Source organism: Sturnira hondurensis, unplaced genomic scaffold (genome assembly GCF_014824575.4).
Source record: "Sturnira hondurensis isolate 20B ecotype Veracruz unplaced genomic scaffold, ASM1482457v3 Scaffold0004136, whole genome shotgun sequence".
Lineage (NCBI taxonomy): Eukaryota > Metazoa > Chordata > Mammalia > Chiroptera > Phyllostomidae > Sturnira > Sturnira hondurensis.
In genome coordinates, this window is record NW_028076767.1 from 29,161,120 (window position 1) to 29,181,855 (window position 20,736).

The following is a 20,736-nucleotide window of genomic DNA, read 5'->3' on the forward strand; positions in this document are numbered from 1 at the left end:
TCGTATCACATGTCCCTGCCTATGTTGCCCACTAGTTGGGTGACCTTGGGCAAGATTTAATTTCTGCCTCAGTCGCCTCCTCTGTGAAATGGGTTAATGCACATAAAGTACTTCCTTCCAACTTCTCAGCGAACTGTTAAAAACGTGAGCTTGCATCCCACTTCCGCCACGTACTGTGACATTAGGACATGGCATTCTGCATCGCTCAGTGTTTCCTCATCCATTACGTGGGGACTGCCACTGCTGCCTGGGGGGTTTCAGGTGGGAATTCACACCGAGGGCGTCTCTGCCGAAGGGGTCCGCTGCTTGCTTCGGCCGGTTGGGGCCATGGGCCAAGTACAAACAGCACTCCTGGGATCACTTGTGAAGTTTCTCCAGTCAGCAGCACCCTCTCCCTCAGTGCCTGCAGGGATCAGTTCCGCTTCCCCACGGCTGCTGGCAGCCGCATCACTCACACCAGGGGGTGTCAGTTCACAGCATGGTCGCCCACACCTCCACCCCCCAGGCGACCATCATCACTGGCCCAGTCGGCTGCGTAACCTTCTCACCACCTTCCTGCTTCCACTCTGGCCTCCTTTAGTCCTTTCTGTACCAGTGGAATCCTTTCAAAACAGGTCTCCCTGTTTAAAACCCCCCATGGCCCATGAAGAATAAAACCCAAGCTTGTGACAAGGCCCTTGGCCACCGCTCTGATCTCATTCCTGTTCCCACTCTCGGCTCATTGCAAAGCAGCCACACTGGCCCCGTCCGTGACGACGTTCCTCCCTCACCAACTCCGCACATGACGCCCTTCTGCCTGGACACACATCCTGTCTCCCGATTCTCCTGCACGTCCTAGCCCCCTGGGCACTTCACCAGAGGGTTTCCCTGACCACCCCTTCCCCCTGCCCCTGAGCTCACCCAGGATCTCAGCATCCTCTACAGCACCTGTGTCGTGGGTGCTTAGATTACACTTCCCTGGAGAGTAAGGTCAGCCTTTGTGTTCCCTGTGCTTCTCCAGTACCCGGCATGCAGTGAGTGCCAGGGATCTGCTGCTTACCTCCCGCACACGTGGGTCAACCAGTCATTCCCCAGCCAGGTCCCCGTTAGCCTCAATCCACCGCACAGTACATATGAGGAGCCCATGGAATAAGCCCTCTGCCATGTGGAGAACACTCATTGAAAAAGAACTGCCAGCCCCTGTAACCCTTGGAGATCTTGGGAAATGTTCTGCACAGCAATGCATTCCCTAAGACAGGCCTGTCGTATCCAGCATGTCGCTTCTTAAAAGGTCAGTGGAAAGAGCATGGGCTTTGAAGGCAGGTAAAAGTACCCCTTGCTCCCCATGCCGTCATGGACAAGCTGATGGCAGTTTGAGCTCGTTTCTCCATCTATGAAATGGGGGGACACCTAGTGCAGAGCTGTTTCAGATCTGGGATGAAAATGCCTGGCTCGTAGTGACCAGGTGATGGCGCTAGTTCTCTCTATGGGTCACCACTGCCCAGGAAGGGTGCCAGCCGTGCTGAAGGAAACAGACACAGGTTGGACTCGGTCCACCCGAACGTTCCCTCCACGCGGGCAGGCGCCATGTCCACCTTGCTCCCACTGCACCAAGTGCCCACCCCAGCGCCAGGCACACAGCGGCTCTCGGAACACTCACTTGTGAAGTGGAGCGGACGAGGAGGAAAGGGGTTTCACTACACCTTCCACGCACACCTCCTCTGGGGCAAGCAACCAAGGCCGGGCAAGGTTAGGTTAAGTGTGAGCTGATTAGTGACACTTGGCACCTTGATTCAGTTTTCCTCTACCTTCCCCTAAAGCAGGCTTCGTCAAACTGGGTCATTCCCAACCACTTCACCAATTTTGCTCTATCTGCTTACTGCCGGTGATACAAATCGATTCATTCTTTTACCTATATAAACTAAAAGGAGCTGTGTGCAGTCACTTGTCTTAATCAGAAGTTAACCATAAAATTACAAATCTGCAAATATTAGAAAATGTCATATAAAAGATTTTTAAGAGAAATTAGTCAAGTATTTTCATCCTCTTTTCCCACCATGACCCTCAAAACTACATTTTCCTTTAAAGCCAGTACACACCCGTGTCTGTATTTACATACATACAAAGTCTCACAAAACAGTGTCCACCACACCACACGTAAGGCACGTGTAGCACCTCCTAGTCTCTGACCCTATGTCGTTTTAAAAACACGGGTGCATCCCTCTACAGTGCTTTCGAGAAGAGTGTCATGAACACGGCAGAGAAACCAACGTGGGGTTCAAGGGCTGGCAAAGACACACTGTCACGGAGACTGTTCTGATCTCACCAGGAATCAAGAGAATCATCTCATCACGTGGTTCAATGTGCTTGAATGTCGTGCCCATGTACCCACGGCAGACGCCCGTCCCAGGTTCACTGGGCACTCAGTCCCACCCAGAACACGGGATGGATGGACACAGGAGGAACGGCCGACCACAGGGAATAATGGCATAAGAAACCTGACCACAGGCAGCACACAGAAATGGCCCGACTTTTTCAGGCCTAATCCATGCTCGTGGCGTTCCTTCAAATGCACTCGAAGCAAACGGCCTCACTGTCTGTGGCTGTCACACGCAGGCTCCTACCCGACCATGGACCTCTTCCTTCCTCTCAGGCGCACTTCATCGAGTTTTTTGAGCACGGGCTTGGCCTTTTTGGAGGAGGCGGAGTAGCTCTTCAGACAGGCCTCGAACACACTCTCGGTGTTGGGGTGGGTGCTGAGGAAGGCCTTCTCCAGCACGTACAGGTCAACCCCCTTATCTTCTGGAAGCGCAGAGATGAAACTCAGCCCAAAGTCTATGAGCACGATGTGCAGCTGCTCCGGGGGCGGCCTCAGGAGCATGTTCGAGGTGGTGAGGTCGCCGTGAACGAGGTCCTCGTCGTGCATGCGAGCCAAAACCTGCCCGATGGTCTGGGCTAAGCCAAGGAGGCTTTCGGGAGTTTTGTCAGTCTCCATGATGGACTGAATGTAATCTCGAACAGTCACCGAGCCTTCGATTTCTTCCATGAACAAGCAGTTGGAAGCATAATCCACAAAAAAGACGACGGGGGCAGATATCCCTGCAATCAAGACATAGCCAGTTACCGAATTAGATACTTTTTTTCCCTAGTGGTAAGCTTAAATTTCCAAGACTGATCCAGTTTTTTACAGTGTATAACTGCTAATCTCAGGAAAACAACGGAACGCTCTAGAACCGTCTAACTTAACCAATCTGAAAGCTGCCCCTGCTCACGGTCGGCACGACTGTGCCCCATACCGCCCCACAGCAAAGTTCAGCGGTGCCAGAGCTCCCTCCCGCTTTCCACTCTGTGTGATTGGACTTGTTCCTGCTTTTTTCAAAAAACAAGCAAACCAGAAGGGTAAGAGCAGCCCAAGTAAAGAACTATCTATCTGACGAGGACACAAGCAGGAGGCCAAGCCATGTACTGGCTTAGAGATTTAAGTCCAAAGTCAGAAAGGACGAATCCAATCCCATCTCCCTTCCTTATTAGTTGTGACGAAGGAGCGAAGCAAACAAGACACAATCAGCCAGCTAAGCCGACTCACAATGGAGTCTGCACAGCCAAGCTGACCAAAGTGATGCAGACCATGTGGGCAGAAGCATGAGATTTTACTTCACTTGAATTAGCCTGAGAACTTAAACTGTTCAGTTGTGTATCCATACCTGGGAAGATACATCAATACCACAGACAAGCCCCTGAAGAACTTCGGAAATAATATTCATGGATCCAGACCACCTGACACCATTACACAGGCTGCCACTCACCTGGAGGGTTACCATCTCAGACCAACACAGAGGCTAAGATACAGGTCTGATTCTTCTCAAGAATGAATTTGTTACTAGAACTCTCAACTTGTCTCTTTCCTTCAGAACACTCTGGGTGGTACTGGGTAGTGTTTCTGATTTGCAAATTCTAAGACCCTTGAATAAAACTTCATTTACACTTTGTCGAACATTTGTAGAACCTTAACGTCACATCAATTTCTCTACACCTCCATTTCTGTAACATGAGAACAAGACTTCCAAAGATTTAATGAATTTTTATTGAATGTCAATCATGCATGGGAATATATGGGGGGCGGGGGAAAATACAGCAGAAAATACCACCACCACAATCCCTGCTTAATGAAACTTACATCCTAGAGAGGATGCAAAAAGAAAGTACGAACACACAAATAACTTCATTAAATCCAAGGAAGAGATGCCTGCTAGTTCACTACTGAATTTTCTCCCGATCTCCCAGCACCTAACAGTGTCGAGGTGTACACACGTGTCTAAAAAATACCAATGTAAGAAGGATAGGGAGTGTAAAAGTGAAAAGTCCGTTTTTTTCCGAGTCAGAGATGTGAGCTGAGTACCTGGCTGGGTCACGAACTAGCTGAGTCACTAACTTTGGGCAAGTTACTTCCCCTCTCTGAGACTCAGTGGTGACGGTGCACATGGTGTTGTAATGAAAACAAAAAAAAAGCTATTTAATGACAGCTAACTTTATCCAGCGCTATGTGCCAGTCATACAGCCAAGTGTAACAGGTGGCATACACACCCATCTAATGGTCCCAATATCCCTAGGAGATTATTACTGCAACTGTGAGTTCCCTCTACAGGTGAGGGAACAGGATGAGAGGTTAAATAACGTGTTGAAAGGACAGTAGTGTGGACACTTGCACCCAGAGGGCTTGGCTCCAGGCTAAGTACTTGTACTTACACCTGGTTTGTAAGAGAAATGAAGAGACAATGATCAAACACGGAGACTGCACAAAAGAGGAAACCGAGACTGAGGGCGGTTAAATAATGTGCTCAACGTCGAGCAACAGTGGCAGAGCCGGGAACCGAACCAGGCTCAATGGCTCCAGGACAAAGGTTCGTCGCTGCAAGGCCAAGAGGCTCCTTAAGAATTAACGAAACAAGAGAGGTAGGAAAGGATGGCATTTTTTAAACACCAAGGCCACGCAGAAAGTACGCGGCGCAGGGGAGTCCCGCCCCCGAGTCGCCCGGGCCCCGGAGCCTCGGGCCTCCGCCCCGCCCCCGAGCCAGGCCGTCTCACCTGCGCGGCGGCAGCGGAGCAGCGCCCGGGCCTCCTGCACGGTCCGCCGCCGGCTGAGCCGCGCCTCCAGCACCGGGTGCCGGTAGCCCTTGGGGAAGCGATGCTTCACCACGGCCGCGCGGCCCTGGAAGCGGCCACGAAACACGCGCGCCTCGGCGCCCTGCTTCACCAGCTCCAGTCTGCTCAAGAAGCGGCTGTTCCGCTCCCGCGCCGCGGCCAACGCCATGGCCTCCGCCGCCGGTTCCTCGCCCGTCTCACCAGCTGCAGCACCGGCCGCCGCCATGACTGTGCCTCCGCGCCCCTCGGCTCTTCTCGTCGGCTGTCGGAGAAGCTTCGGCTCGCTCCGGAAACCCTCGTCTCTCTCCGGAAACCCTCGTCTCTCTCCGGCCAATCGGACGCCGGCACTTCCGCCCTGCGCGAGTGGTTCCACCTCCCAACCTTCCGGCTCTTGCCGAAGCTCCTCGAGAAGACTTTTGTGGCCCCACCTCCCAGCTCTTCGGCTTTCTCCGGATAACGACGCACCGGTCACGAAAAACTGTTTCTAGAATCTCAGTTCTTTCCTTGGGCCGGGCGTTGCTATTAAGGAGATAACCACAGTGTCTGGCACACTGTGTAAGGCAGCAAGAAACATCATTTCTTCGAGTTTCAATGTCATCATTTTCACCATGAAGATAATAAGTTTTACTTTGATCATTGCGTATTAAAATGAAGATGTTGCCCGTGAGGGTGTCTGTTGGATTGCGTACACTCCTCCTGTAGTCATTTTCCTTCGCCTGTCTATCATTGGGACTCTGTTTGAAATACCTGAGAAAAAAGGCCCGTTGGTCCTAGAGTAGCCGTGACGCCAACTCTCAGCTCTGCAGCTCCATTCATCACAGCGCAGGTCACTTATTCAAACTTCAGACCCTCCGTGGTGGCATACTGTGGTTTCCTAAAACTTCCATCAGCCCGGACTTCTCCAAGTTCATCCCAAACCAACTTGATTTGTAACGCCCAGCCTCCCAAGTGTGTGGCTGCATTATCACTCATTGTTAGTGTCCACACAGCCTTCTAGTTCTATAGTTACCAAATCTGCCTGCACCCCGCCTTTGGAAAATGCACTGTGCAAACATATTTACAGGTCTCAGGCTTGCTATGGTCAGACTGGTTCTGGCTTCTATGGCAGGTAACCTAGTTTAAAACTTTTCAACGCTCCCCACTGTACTTAAAGACCCGTGGGGTCCTGCACGGAACCACCGTGTCCTGTTTGCCAGACTGATCTCCCACCAAACCCCCTTTGCCCTTGAATCTTCCAACACAATTGCCTTCTCTCATTCTCGCAGGGCTCCCTCTTGCCACAGAGCCTTTGCACCTGCTAGATCCCACTGCTCTTCCCTCCGTTTGTTTCCTAGGCCCATCTAGACAGCCTATCCTTCTCAGCTCAAATATCACTTCCTCAGGGAAGCCCTCCTGGCTTCTCAGAAGAGAGAAAACCCAACTTTAATAAGCTTGGTGTCCCTTTGAGCCTCTTCTCTTTTGCATTGTCACAGACTGTGTTTTCTGTTTGTTGGTGTCGGTATTTGATTGGTGACAGGATTTATACTTTCATGGGCCATGGGCCTTGGTTCCTTGCTGGCTATTGCCTGGAAGTCCCTCTCACTTCTTGCCACGTGGGCCTCTCCATTGGGCAGCTCATGGCATGGCAGGAGGCTTCATCAGCATGAACGAGTGAGAGGTCAGGAGAGGATGAGCGAGATGAAGTCTTTTACAACCTAATCTTCAAAATGACACAGTCACTTTTGCTGTATTCTATTTGTTAGAAATGAGTCACTAGGTCCTGCACACCCTCAAGGGAAGCCATTTTTGAAGATGCTACTGAAATGCTTGATTAGACTCCCCCTGTCACCTGCTGTGCCCCAGACACTCTAGCTTTATTTCTGTTGTTCTTGTTTTTTTTTTTTTTTTAATACTCCACAAGCTCCTTCCACTGCAGGGCTGTTCCTTTGCTCTTCCTTCTTCCCGGAACCTGAGAACTCAGTTCCCCTCAGAGCAGCCTTCCCAGACCCCTAGGCTGAAGCAGCCGTCTGTGCCTGCCCAGCCTTTACCTTAGCTGGTACTTCCCTGGCTTGTTATTTAACTCTCTTCTTCCCCCACTAGAAAGCAAATTGCACAAGAACAAACAAATCTGTTGTTTTCCTAGCCCATCCCCAAGGGGATGGCATGGTGCCTGTGGTCATTTGGGAGGTGTCCAAACCTGTGTCCAATGGATCAAGGATGAATCCCTGGAAGAGTGAGCAGCTGAAGTGAATATGTGTGTGCCCCCATTACCATAGAGACATGAGTGTGTCTCTGTACACGTTGGAGACCAGACCCATGTGAACTGAGGTAATTGGGAAGTCTCTTTCCTGAGGAGGGAGGTGGGTGGTTGGAGAGGGAACGCCTGTGTGCGCCCCCAACAGGGGTGACAGTGGGCAGCAGCCTGGGGGAAGATGGTGGGAGGCATCCCTCCCCGGGAGAACAGCGAGTGGGGGCCCCAGCCCAGCTCGGGCGCCCCTCTCTCACGCCTCCAGACACAGGGGGCCAGGCCCGGCCTACGTGGCAGCGGCGCTGGGGGCGGGCAGGCAGAAAGGGAGGGACGGAGGCGGGCCGGCCAGAAAGTTTGTCGGCGGCCACTGTGGGGACTCCGGTTCGGGGATGCGCTCTTGGCCCCTCAGCGCCCGCAGCACGCCTGGGTGTCCTGCTCGCTATGGGTAAGTCACAACCGGGCGCTTCCCGCCAGGGAGTCCCCGAGACCCTATCAGTGCGCGCCCCTCCTCCCCTTGCTGCACCCCCTGACCAGATACCGCCCACTCGGGCGGCGGGCGGGCCCCCGCACACCAGGCCTTGCCTGGGGCCTGGGAAGGGACCTGGACGAACTTCCTTCCAAACTCCTTTCTGCCCAGACGAAAGTGACTTGAGAGAGCTCCTTCCTCAGTACTGAGCGCTCACTTGGGCCGGGCCCTCTCTTACCCGCTTCCAACCTTACAGCAAACCCAGGCGAGTGAGAGCGTTCTATTCTGCAGATGAAGAAACAGAGGCTCCACAAGGAGCAAAGTCCATTAATCGATTCCCCCGAACACCTCCGCTCACCGGGGCTGAGGATGCTGCGGTGAACAGAACAGACAAAACCCCTGCTCTGGAAATAATCCAACGGAAGGGAGACAGAGGGGATCAGAATGCAGCACTGTGTGCGGGTTCCGGGAATTTCCTTGTTGCTACAGGGACCAAGGTTTTTACATCTTTCTCTGGATTCAGAGCCTCAAGAGGTCACTCTGTCATTCATTCACCTACCCTGCGGCAGACACTGGGGACTCAGAGGAACACTTGGAATGAGGTGGCGTGACAGCGGTGAGGGGAGCAGGAAGGGAGGGCCTCGGGGACCAGGAGGTTTTGGAACTGAGGTATCGAGACAGATAGGAAGACGCCAGGAAAATTCCTGGGGAAATGGAATGGGGGAACTGAGGCAAGAAAATGAAACGAGGCCCATCAGTTTGAGCAATTTACAGCCAGCTGGCCTCCCCTAACCAAGGACACTTGAGGGCAAATGGTTTAAACCTTTCCTCCCTAACTAGATAATGTGTAACCTCCCTGGCCATAAACCACAGGTGTCCGGGAAGAGGGAAAGGCTGACGCTAAAGGAGAGATAACACGGGACCAAAGGAGCCAGCCCCGGAAGAAGCTGCAGGTTCCCCTTTCAGCTCCCCTCCCCTTAATCTCCAGAGAAACAGCACGTCCCTGCTTCTCCTTGGAGTTTCCCCCTCCCAAATTCCCACGTTTCCCCTGTATAAACTTGCCTCAGAAAGCTCAAGGTAAAGTGGGTGTTTGGGTTTTTACCTGCCACCTTCTCAGAGTGCTGGGCTCTGAGACTAATACAAGCGTGATTATAATCCAGTCCCTGTGTCTGCTTTTTGGCTGGGTGGTGACAGACAGCACAAACCTGAGACTCAAAAGAAGAGGGCTTGCTAAAATCTGAGAGAAGGGCTTCCAGATTAAAGGAACAGCAAGTGCAAGGGCCCTGAGGTAGGAGTAAGCTTGTGTGGTCCAGGGCAGTGTGGCTGGAGCACAGTGGGCAAAGGGAGAGTCAGGGAGATGGGCAAGGGCTGGATTATGCAGGACTTTGTAGTTTATAGTGAGAAGCGTGGCTTTTATTCCAAATGACATAAGAAGGGAGAGATGGGTTTTAACCTTGAGTGGGACATGACCTGAATTGTGTTTTAAAAACTGTGTTGTTCTGTGGAGAATCATACTAGGTCACACTGGCTATAAGCGAGGCAGGCATATAAGGCAGGTTGTACTAGCTTCCTCCTGTATAGATGGGAAGGCTCAGAGAGGTTAGGTGAGCTGCACAGGGTCATGGTTACAAAGAAGAGAAGCTGGGATAGAACCCCAGCACTCTGGCTCCTGTCTGCATTCTTGACCGCTGTACCACCCAGCCTCTCGTGCCCAGGGTAACCGCATAGCTGTCCACCAATTCTAGTTTCAGAGCCCTAATTTGGGAGCCAGGATTTGCTCTACCCCTGCCCATGGCTCCTTCCAGGCCCTGGACCTTGCCAGATGCTGAAGAACCAAGATCCTTTCTCTCTGGACTCCCTGCATCCTCAGAGGTCATTCATTCAGTCATCCCTTTATTCAACGAGTATTTATTGAGCACCTACTATATGCCATGTACTGTTCTCAGCATCAGGGAGGCAGCTGAACAAACAATTCCTGTTTGTTTGGGGCTGACATTCTGGTAGAGGAGAACAACAAATATGTAAAATATATAGTTATTTCAAGTGGTGATGAGTATCATGGAGGAAAAACATGCAGGAAAAGGGGATACAAAGTGCTGGGTGCTATGGGGAGGTTGCAATCGTAAGTAGAGGACCAGGGGAGGGCTCAGGAGAAGGTGATGTTTGATCGAGAGCAGAAGGAAGGAGCTCTTGGCATGGAGGGGAAGGCCTCCCCATCAGAGGTGGGAGCTGGAAAAAAGCCTCGAGTGGACATGTGCTTGGAGTGAGGAGGAACAGCAAGGGGCCTGGTGTGGCCAGAGGAGCAGAGGGAGAGGAAGCAGATGCTGCGGGACCTTGAAGGTCACTGTAAGGACGTTGACTATTTTCAGAGAGAAGGGGAGCCTTGGAGGGCTCTGAGCAGAATGACACCATCTGACTTAGGCTGTCACAGGATCCCTGTGGTTGCTGAGTAGCATTAGAATAGGTTCCTATGTCCCTGACACAGCCCTTGCAATGCCACGTGGTGGTCCCACCCTGGTCCCCAACTCAGTCATCGGTTCTTTCAGGAAAAAACCCCATTGAGCCCCTCTTGGGTGTCAGGACGAAGCTGGGCTCCCCCTTCCCCAGCCCCTGGAGACACAGAGACAGTGTCTGTGTCCTGTCCTGTCCAATGTAATAAGGAGGACACATCAATGAACCCGCACTATGGTGTACGCAAATGGAGAATGCAGAGTTGGTTGGAAGTGAAAAATGCGGCTTGGAAAGTTGAGGAAGACTTGTGGGAATGGTGTCTAATGGCCCTGACTCCTCTGAGACCGCCCTTCGTGGCCCCTGGGACAGTATCATTTCCCTGTGTTTTGTGACATGGCGTTTTCCTGAGAGCTTCACCTCCCTTCCCCTTCAACCTGCTGTGTCCCTGCTCTCTCCCACATCCCACCCACCCCTGATTAGCCCTTCTTGCTTTAAGTCAGTTTAGCAAAGCTCTTAAGTATGTAGGTCTGGGAGTCAGATGGGTCCGTGTTTCAGCCCCGATCCTGTTGCTTCTCGGCTGTGGAGCACTCTGACCCTCAGGTCCCTCATCTGCAAAGTGGGGTTGGCTGGAGCTGCACCACCTAGCGTTGTTACGGAGATGAATTGAAGAAGGCGCCTAAAGTTGCATAGAGGGGATGCTCAGTAAGTGACGATTTATGACGACTGTTCCATTTCATGTGTATGTTTGCTGCGCTCTTACCACTGTGACTAGAGTTTGCTCCAGTGCATTTTCCAGCAAAACCTGGAGACAGTCAACTTTGCCTCTGAACCCGTTGGCTTGGTTCCCTTTCACCTCAAGAGGAACCCAGGTTATGGCAAACAGATTCTGTGCTTTCCCTTGATTGCCTCATGTGGACTGGAAGGACCTTCCTTTCTGGCTGTAAAAGGTGGAGCCAAAGGAGGTGACTTGGGGCCAGCGCCTGGGCAGCATAATCTCCCCACGGTGTTTGCTGATGGTCCTGAGAGGGACGAGGCCAGCCAGTGAACGCAGGAGGTTATTTGCCTCGGGGGCAGAAGTGATGGGGAGAAGGCTGAGCAGAAAGGGGGGCATTTTTCCACCTAAAACTCCTCCCCACTGTGCAAATATTGCCTAACAGAGATGAGGAGAGGCAGACACGAGAGACAACAGACTGAAACCATATCACACCAAGGTTTTCTAATGGAGTGGTCACGAAAACGGGCCGTGGAGCCAGTTGTCCTGCCTTTGAATGTAGGCACAGCTACTCACTACTTTTGACCTTGGGCAAGTCACTTCACCTCTCGGATTGTTTATTCATTCATAGATAATACAGACCTCAGGTCAAAAAGTTGTGGGGAAAAGCAAATGAGTTATTGCTCCTAAAGCTCTCAGAGCAGCGCATTGAGTGCAGCACCTCGTTTGGGCTGGAGAAGACACTCAGTAGGTCTGGTTTGGTGTTACGGATGCTGCAGTCAGGTCTGGGTGGCTCGGCTGGGCCGGCTCCTGAAGGGCACGGGGTGAGATGGAAACTGCCAGATTATTCTAGATACTTCCAGAAATATTTAAGTTTAAATATGTGAATTAAAAATTCAAAGTAGCGGAGACCTGTGTGGCTCAGCTGGTTGGGCGGTGTCCCGCAAGGCAAAAGGTCGCCAGTTCCATTTCTGGTCAGGGCCCACGCCTGGGTGGTGGCCCGTCCCCGGTGGGGGCCTGTACAAGAGGCAACTGATTGACGTTTCTCTCTCACATTGATGTTTCTCTCCCTCTCCTTCTCCCTCCCTTCCCCTCTCTCTAAAAAATAAACAAATAAATCCATCTTTTTAAAAAAATCAAAGTAAACTGTATAACTGAACTGCTGATATGGTAGCCTCTAGCCACCGGTGGCTGTTTTTACATTTAAATTAATTAAAATGAAATACAATGAAAATTCCACTCCCTAATCACATTCGCCGCATTTTAAGCGCTCAGTATCCACAGGTGCCCGGGACTATTGTAGATCACCTCTCTCCCCAGCTCAAGCCTTCAAACGCTTCCACCCCCAGCAGCGAAACTCAAACTCATTGTGGTCCTCATGCCCTTCACCGCTCCACCTCCTCTGGCCCCTGCTTACCTCTCCTGCCTCCCCATCTCCTCTCACTCTCCCTCGCCGTGTCGCAGCCACTCTGGCCTCCCTGCTGAACAGCAGGGTGGTTAAAAGCCTGCACTCTCTAGCTACATCAGCGCCACCACATCCTTGCTGTGTGACCCTGAGGGACTGTCTTAACTTCTCCGTGTCTTGGAGGATAACACCAATAATCACGTGGAAGAGGGTTGTTGTAAATGAGGAATTGAGTGGGTACGTACATGCGAAGCTCCTAAAACAGGGTCTGGTACTTAGTGAGTGCCATCTAAGCACTAGCTATTCATATTAATAGTTATTATTCAAACATACCAAAAGCCGTCCTGCTTCAGGGCCTCGGTTCTCGCGGCTCCCTCTGTCTAGAATGTTTTTTTCTTCCCTATTTTGTAGGACTTTTACCCTCACTTCATTAATTGCCCTCTGCTTGAGTTTTCCCTCTTCAGACAGGCCTTAGCTGACTACCCTATTTAAAATAGAACCCTCCACCCCTCTCAGTCCCCTTTCCCTGGTGTGTAAGTTATAGCATATATATATACATATATATTTGCTCATCATCTGCCTTTTTCTATGAGAACATCAGATCCTTAATAACACCATGTATTGCCAGCCCCGAGAATATGGTCCGGTATATTGCAGATACCAGATAAATAAGTTTTCAAATGAATGGTTGGATGGATGGGTGGGTGCTTGCATGTATGGGTACATAAGGGATAGAATACAAAGATGGAGGGATGGGTGGACGTATTTGCAGAGAGATGGATCAATAAATGGGTCGATGTTTGGGTGAATGAAGGGCCATGTGAATGCACAAGTCAGTGGATGAACCTGTGATGGGCGGAGTAGATAGATAAATGGAGGAGTGTGTGACAAGGGATGGGTAGATTGATCCGTAAACAGATGTGTGAAGGGATGAAGGAAGGAATGAATGGGCAGATGAAGGATGGATGGGTGGAGAGATGGATCAGCGAGTGGGTAGAGAAATGAATGGGTGGAGTAGATTGATGAAGAGGTGGGTGGAAAAAGGAAGGAGTGGATGGACGGTTGAAGGAGTAGATGGCTTGATGGATGATGGATGGAGTAGCTGGATGAATAGAGGGAGGAATTGATAGATGGAGAGGAGTTGGATGGGTAGAGGCTCTGGGCAAGGAACCGTTCCGACTCCGGTCCCTGTCACTTTTGTTTTCCAGGCCACTCACCACCCCTCCTGCCCCTGTGTGCCTCTGTGTCTTTGCTGGGTGGCTTGACCTTTGGTTACGAACTGGCAGTCATATCGGGTGCGCTGCTGCCGCTGCAACTTGACTTCGGGCTAAGCTGCTTGGAGCAGGAGTTCCTGGTGGGCAGCCTGCTCCTGGGGGCTCTCCTCGCCTCCCTGGTAGGGGGCTTCCTCATCGATCGCTACGGCAGGAAGCGTGCCATCCTCGGGAGCAACTTAGTGCTGTTGGCAGGCAGCCTGAGCCTGGGCCTGGCTGGCTCCCTGGCCTGGCTGGTCCTGGGCCGCTCAGTGGCTGGCTTTGCCATCTCCCTCTCCTCCATGGCCTGCTGTATCTACGTGTCAGAGCTGGTGGGACCACGGCAGCGGGGAGTGCTGGTGTCCCTCTACGAGGCAGGCATTACTGTAGGCATCCTGCTGTCCTATGCACTCAACTACGCACTGGCCAGTGTCCCCGGGGGATGGAGGCATATGTTCGGCTGGGCTGCTGCACCTGCTGTCCTGCAGTCCCTCAGCCTCCTCATTCTCCCTGGTGATACAGATGAGGCCGCAGCTCACAGGGACCTCATCCCTCTCCAGGGAGGTAAGGCCACCAGGCTGTGCCTGGCGAGGCCAACATACTCCTTTCTGGACCTCTTCAGGGAACGGGACAACATGCGAGGCCGGACCACTGTGGGGCTGGGGCTGGTGCTTTTCCAGCAGCTAACAGGGCAGCCCAATGTGCTGTGCTACGCCTCCACCATCTTTCACTCGGTTGGCTTCCATGGGGGATCCTCTGCTGTGCTGGCCTCAGTGGGCCTTGGCGCTGTAAAGGTGGCAGCTACCCTGACTGCCATGGGGCTGGTGGACCGAGCGGGCCGCAGGGCCCTATTACTAGCTGGCTGTGCCCTTATGGCCCTGTCAGTCAGTGGCATAGGCCTCGTCAGCTTTGCTGTGCCCATGGACTCAGGCCCAAGCTGCCTGGCCATGCCCAATGCCACCAGGCTAGCAAACCTCCCTGGAAACTTGGACCAGCCAATGGGAGTGTCTTCACATCCACCGCCAACAACCAGCAAGAACCAAGGGGAGCCAGTCTCATCAACCTCTGAGAAAACCAGGCGCCACCCCAGAGCTGGGGACCCCACAACCCGTCCTGGGCCGGCCCTAAGCACCGCCTCCCAGGCCCCGCCTTCTCCTGCCCCAGGGCCAGCTCTGCTGCACTGGACCGCCCTGGTCTGCATGATGCTCTTTGTGAGCGCCTTCTCCTTTGGATTTGGACCAGGTAGGCGGGAGTTTCGTGCCGGTCACTCAGCCTTCCACCCTTCCCAGGGGGCAGCTTGGGGACGGTATCCCTCCGGGTCTCAGAAGGACACTCCAGGGGCCTCGACTGTAAAGCCACTGAAGCTTTAGCTTCAGGGCCCCTCGCTTATTTGCAGACACTCCTTCTGAGGGCAGGGGCCTGATTTTATATTTTTTACTTAAAAAAAAAAGCCCCCAAATCGTTTAAGCTTCAGGCTTCATAACACCTGAATTAGCTTCTGGGTAGCTAGCTCACTCAAAAAATTTTACTTGAAGGGAATGTAATACATAGGGTGACCAGCCATCCCGGTTTGCCCAAGACACTGAAACTCCTGTGTCCCAGGGACCCTCGTCCGTCCTGGAAAAACCACGACTGTTGGTCATACTAAAGGGATTCTTACAGCCAGGTTGGGAAGCAGCGGGGAGAATGTGGTGTCAGGAGCCTGACTCCATGTGAATCACGCCGGTGGGAGGCTGCCAGCTGGACCGTGGGTGCAGGCCTCAGCCCACCCCGGCCCCAGCCTAGGAGCCCTCCCTGCCCTCCTGCCCTAGTGACCTGGCTTGTCCTCAGCGAGATCTACCCCGCGGAGATCCGAGGGAGGGCCTTCGCCTTCTGTAACAGCTTCAACTGGGCCGCCAACCTCTTCATCAGCCTCTCCTTCCTGGACCTCATCGGTGAGTCCTCCTGACCTAATTCCTTGGTCCAGTTCCTTCTAGATGCAGGAAGAATGTCCCCCCACCACGACAGAGCCAGGGCTTCCTTGTAGGTCCGGGCACAAATGACAGAAAACCTGATGCAAGCCAGTTTAGGAACCAAAGGGAATATTTTTGTGAGGAGGGCCGTCAGCTTCAAGCGTGGCTGATCCAGCAGCTCCAGTACAACTGTGGCCATCTTTCATCTCTCTCCATTCTGCTTGCGTCCTGAACCATGGGCTCCACTCTCAGGCAGACACTTCCGGGTGGCAAAGATGACCGCCAGCAGATCTCGGATGGCAGCCCCTTGGAAAGAGAGCATTTCTTTATTTCTTTGCCAGTGGCTCCTCCCCAAGGCCTGGAGCTGCTTCTCATTGGCTTAGCAAGGTCACATGCCCACCCCTGAACCAATCACTGTGGCTGAAGGGCTGTCTCCGTACCCTAAGCTCCAGGCCTGGGTCATAACCCACCCTGGGGTTGGGGGGAGGGCGATGGAGACTGCCTCATGGACCAGTGGGCCCGAAGCTGGCTAGAGTCATTCCCCAAAGGAAAACTGATGTCAGATAAAGGGAGAGGATTCTTTTTGCAGCTGGGCTTTGCCAAGACTGCGTCCTGCAGCTGGTTTGCTGCTGAGAGGAGTGTTATTTTCCCTCCATTCATGTTTTCAGATCCCGAGTGCACCCCATTGGTAGAGTTTTCAGTGTGGGTGAGCGGGCTTCCCCAGAAAAGGCAAAATGCCCTTGTCAGGGTTTGTGGTCAGAGCCGTGACCCTTTGCCCACCTCTGGGACAACCAGTCTACTCCTGCTTGAAGGTCCTTATCTGACAGTTGTTGGTCTTTCTGTAAATCCACTGTCTGGAGAACCCTCTGTAGGTGAACCGATTTTCCCTGCACGACCTGGAACCAGCCAGTCGGCCCCTCAATGCCTACACTCCCTCCCCACTGTTCCCAGGCACTATTGGCTTGTCCTGGACCTTCCTGCTGTATGGGCTGACCGCTGTCCTTGGTCTGGGCTTCATCTACTTATTTGTCCCTGAAACAAAAGGCCAGTCGTTGGCAGAGATAGACCAGCAATTCCAGAGGCGACGGTAAGGGGGACAGGGCAGGCTCGGGGGTGGGGGGGTTGGGGGGGAGAGTCCCATAGAACCCGAGCCCTCCGCTGCAGGACTTCAGCTGGCTTCTGCAAGAGAGCTGTCTCTCTTCCACTTGCCTGTCGTACTGCCCAGACACTGTGCGTTTTTCCCGTCTTTATGTGTCCTTGAGTTGCCTTTGTGTCTTCCTACAGCAGAGTTTTCTTTGACTATAAGCCCAGCTTAAACCTTTAGATCGTGCAATTGTGGAGTCCCCGGACGTTGGGAGAGTAGAATCTCTGAAACCGGAGAATCTTCGAGTCGTGGAAGCTTGGCGAAACCAAACATTATGATTGTGGCCTTTTAAAACCTCCTGCAAAGAACTGTGGGCTTAATCCACTTATTCAGTGGGCATTTATTTATTTATTTAAAAAGATTTTATTATTTTTTTAGAGAGGGGAAGGGAGGGAGAAAGAAAGGGGGAGAAACATTAATGTGTGGTTGCCTCTCACATGTCCCCTGCTGGGAACCTGGCGCGGAACCCAGGCATGTGCCCTAGACTGGGAATCAAACCAGCCACCCTTTGATTCACAGGCTGGCACACAATCCACTGAGCCACACCAGCCAGGGCAAGTGGTTATTTATTAATCCCCTACTATGTGCCAGGCAGTGTCCTGAGCCATAGGCTACATGGCTGAGAATAGGATGGAGAAGGCCCTTGTCCTCACAAAGCTTCCATTCTAGTGGGAGAGGGACAGAAAATAGGCAAGCCAACAAAATAAGCAAGGACAGGCACAGGGAGACCCAGAGGCATAGTTGGGAAATTCAGAAGGTGGACATGCATATTGAGGCAGGAAGTAGGAGGGGACAGGTAGGAGCATGGCAGGGATGGGATGAGGGGTCCCAGGGGATGGTCCATTGCTGCCTCCTCCAGGAAGTCTCCCAGGCCCTGCCACCCCCTGACTACTCACCTCTGCTTGACAGGTTTGCCCCGAGCTTTGGCCACAGGCAGAGCACATTTGGTGTCCAGTACAGGCGCATGAGGGTCTCTGTGGCCTCCTGAGGAGTGAGTCCATCTGCTTGGAGAATGCCAGGACCATGGTTTTAGCAGCCTGTCTCCAGCTCCCTGCTTGCCTGGGCCCCAGAGAACAAGCTCTAGGTGGTCCTTTGTTACTGACCCCTGCTCCGGAGGAGGTCTTTTGTGCGAGAGTGGAAAGGACGAAAGTCTGAGAACCCAGAGGTCTTCATGTTCAGTCTCGGGCTCTGAGGGTTTCTGAGGAGCTAGCTGCCTCCTTGCCTCAGCTTCCCCACTGACTTTGCCCATCTCTGCGGGACTTATAATGAGAACATCCCATGGAGTCTCTGCTGTTCCCTGGGCCTTCTCAGAGAATCTCTGGGGTATCAGTCTTGGCAGGAGGTCTCTCCTGGTATCGCCCCTAAATCCAGCTGAGGATACCATATTTTCTGCTCCCTTTTCTCATCTGGCTGGGACTCTTTGGTGAGGTGGAAGCCCCTTTGCTTGGCTTTCAGAGGTCAGCTTTGTTCACCCCTCTTATTCTCTCACCCAGAATATTTGCCATTCACCAGCAGCCCAGACTGGTTGACCGGAGGCTTGAGTTCTAGTCCCGATTCTGCTGGTGACGTTGCTGTGTGACCGTGGGCCTCAGTTTCCCCCATATGTACAGTGGGTCCCCTGGACCAGGTTGTTCTTAAGATCTTTTCTAACACCCATGAGTTGCGATTCTGAATGCTGGTAATGCAACAAATACTCAACACAGGCCATGGTCTCAGGTCATGCATCACCTCTCTGGGGGAGGGACGTTTTATCAGTGGAGAGGCCAGTGGCAGTCCAGAGCCGTGTGCGCTAAAATCTGAGAGCACGGAACGAGCTGCCGGAGCCGAGGCCAGGATAATGCTGGTTGCCTCTTCGTGCAGAAAGCTGCTTTGGAGGCCGACAAACCTGATTGTCAGCGCTGTCTGCGCCTCTTGGCCGCTGTGGACCTTGGGTGAGTGACCGCTCCCCTGAGCTCCAGTGTCTGCCTCTTCAGTCTGGGGGTGACTGTGCTCCCAGGGGTGTATGTCACCCTGTCTTCCTATGCGAAGGTCTTCAGCTGGTCCCATTTAGCTAGTCAGGGAGTGGGGGGCGGGGGCATCTGTTCACCTCAGTACCCAGGCCCCTGCCTTTGGGACATTATAAAGGGTTGTTCCCCAACAGGTGAGTCAGATAGAGATTGAACAGGTAGCTCAGGCCAGAGGTCACTGGCAAAGGAAGGGCCTGGCACGGAGTTCCTGGATGCTGAGAATGAGGAGCTGGAGTAGGCTGGGTGCTGGCATTGGACGAGGCCTCATCACCGTGCCTGCCCGCCAGGTGCTGACGCAGCCCCCCCAGCACTCTGGCCCCTGAGTCCCTCTCCTCTCCTTTCTGGCTCTGGAAACAAGATGCTCCTTGACTTAGGACATGGTTACGTCCCCGTGAACCCATCGTCACGCCAAAAGTGCATTTAATGCACCTTACTGACTAAACACCATAGTGTAGCCCAGCCTGCCTTAACTGTGCTGGGAACACTTACATTAATTAGCCTCCCGTTGGACACAGTCATCTCACAAAACGAATACACCGTGGAGTATCGGCTGTTTACCTGCACGATGGAGTGGCGGACTGGGGACTGAGGCTCACTGCGGGGGTCCAGCATCATGCCAGGGTATCATACTGCAGATCTCTGGCCTGGGAACAGGTCGGGATTCAAAGCACAGCTGCGTATTGCTTTCACACCATCGTGAGGTCAGAAAATCCCAAGTTGGACCATTTTAAGTCGGGGCGCCTGTAGTTCCCTTAGATGAAGTGCTGTGCCGGAGCCGGCTTGTCCTGGCCTGTGAGAGCTGACTGTTAAATTTCCAGGATCTTTGCAAGCTAGTTGTTAAACATAGCCATTGAAAGAAATCAAGTTTCTTAAAGTTATAATTAAGTAAATTGTATTAAAAACAAAGGAGATAACTACTAAAAAACTTATCACTTCCTTCCTTCTTTTACCACATTTTACTGTTACCTGTGCTCTCAAGGTTATTTGTATCTTTTGTATCGTCGGAGGGACATAGGGGAAAGACAGAGCTTTCCTTCCTGGTCCCACCTTCAATGACATCCCATAGGTCCCTTGAAACTGGCCATGGGGAGTTTGGCATTCGCACCATGGAGATCGGGGAACATTGCAAATCCAGGCTTGGTTTATTGTGTTGGTTTTACAGTCCTAAGAACATGATGGCTACAATGTTACCAGTACCCATTACAACTGTGTCCCTGTGTCTAATGCCAGTACCTTGGGAGTGGCACCAAAAATTAAGGAAACTCAGCTCTAGGACGTGGGCTGTTACCCAGTCCAGCCAGCACATTGCTCACGTCAGAGATGAAGGAGCTCCAGCTTCCACCTTCACTGTTTCCCTCTCGTCTGACTCGCTGGCGTGAGCAGAAACTGCACCAGCGTCCGCGTGGGAACCACAGCTGGGAGCGACTTCCTGCTGAGTCGGGAGGTCGGCTTGTTATCGGCTGTTACCCTTAGTCTACTTTTGTTGGCTCAAGGCTCCCTGGCAGTCACAGCTGTTCGTGCGGACAGGAGTTTGGCAAAAAAAATAAATGAATAAACATTCTATGAGAATTAATTGGTGGTACGGAATTTATAATAAAGAGTATTTTCAGTAAAGTGTTTTTATTATTTGTAAATTTGTCGGGTTTGTGCAACAAACACATTCTTCATCCCAGGAAAATTTACACACACACACACACACACACTTTTTCCCCTGGTGTTCAACACCAGCACATCACCTCTAAAATCTGTCCTGGGGCCCCTTCGAATCCAATTCCCTCCCCAGGGGCTCCCTAACTCTCTCAATTCTCCTTTCCCGTCAGTTTAGGAGACATGCTTTTGTAGCCTTTGGGCGGATTCTCCCCGTTATACTTACTGTTTAGAGATGCTCTGTGTCCACAGCTAGTCCAAGGCAGAGCTCATAGTAGGTACTCAAAATGATGGTGAGGATAATGAGGGCAAGGGCCAGGTGGCAGTTCAGAAAGGGGGGCACCAAAAGTTATCT

The 20,736-nt window shown here is 52.4% G+C and overlaps 2 protein-coding genes across 2 annotated transcripts; one reads left to right on the plus strand and one right to left on the minus strand.

Annotated features, from left to right (window-relative positions):
* Positions 1–1,972: 1,972 nt before the first annotated feature.
* On the minus strand, positions 1,973–5,404 carry TP53RK (TP53 regulating kinase). Its single transcript, XM_037044205.1, has 2 exons — positions 5,065–5,404; positions 1,973–3,078 (listed from the first exon to the last, which is right to left on the minus strand). Exons 1-2 carry the CDS (start codon positions 5,345–5,347, stop codon positions 2,600–2,602), a joined length of 762 nt encoding a protein of 253 aa, XP_036900100.1. The 5' UTR covers positions 5,348–5,404; the 3' UTR covers positions 1,973–2,599.
* Positions 5,405–7,674: 2,270 nt separating this feature from the next.
* On the plus strand, positions 7,675–20,353 carry SLC2A10 (solute carrier family 2 member 10). Its single transcript, XM_037044206.1, has 5 exons — positions 7,675–7,793; positions 13,591–14,874; positions 15,444–15,566; positions 16,536–16,671; positions 17,638–20,353. Exons 1-5 carry the CDS (start codon positions 7,790–7,792, stop codon positions 17,714–17,716), a joined length of 1,626 nt encoding a protein of 541 aa, XP_036900101.1. The 5' UTR covers positions 7,675–7,789; the 3' UTR covers positions 17,717–20,353.
* The last annotated feature ends 383 nt before the right edge of the window (positions 20,354–20,736 follow it).

Bases quoted from the DNA above. Each gene is read 5' to 3' on its own strand.
- TP53RK (XM_037044205.1), bottom strand. From the start codon at position 5,347: ATGGCGGCGGCCGGTGCTGCAGCTGGTGAGACGGGCGAGGAACCGGCG. The intron at 3,079-5,064 runs GTGAGACGGCCT...TCTTGATTGCAG, and splicing joins GCTCCGCTGCCGCCGCGCAG to GGATATCTGCCCCCGTCGTC.
- SLC2A10 (XM_037044206.1), top strand. The intron at 15,567-16,535 runs GTGAGTCCTCCT...CACTGTTCCCAG, and splicing joins CTCCTTCCTGGACCTCATCG to GCACTATTGGCTTGTCCTGG. The intron at 16,672-17,637 runs GTAAGGGGGACA...TCTGCTTGACAG, and splicing joins CAGCAATTCCAGAGGCGACG to GTTTGCCCCGAGCTTTGGCC.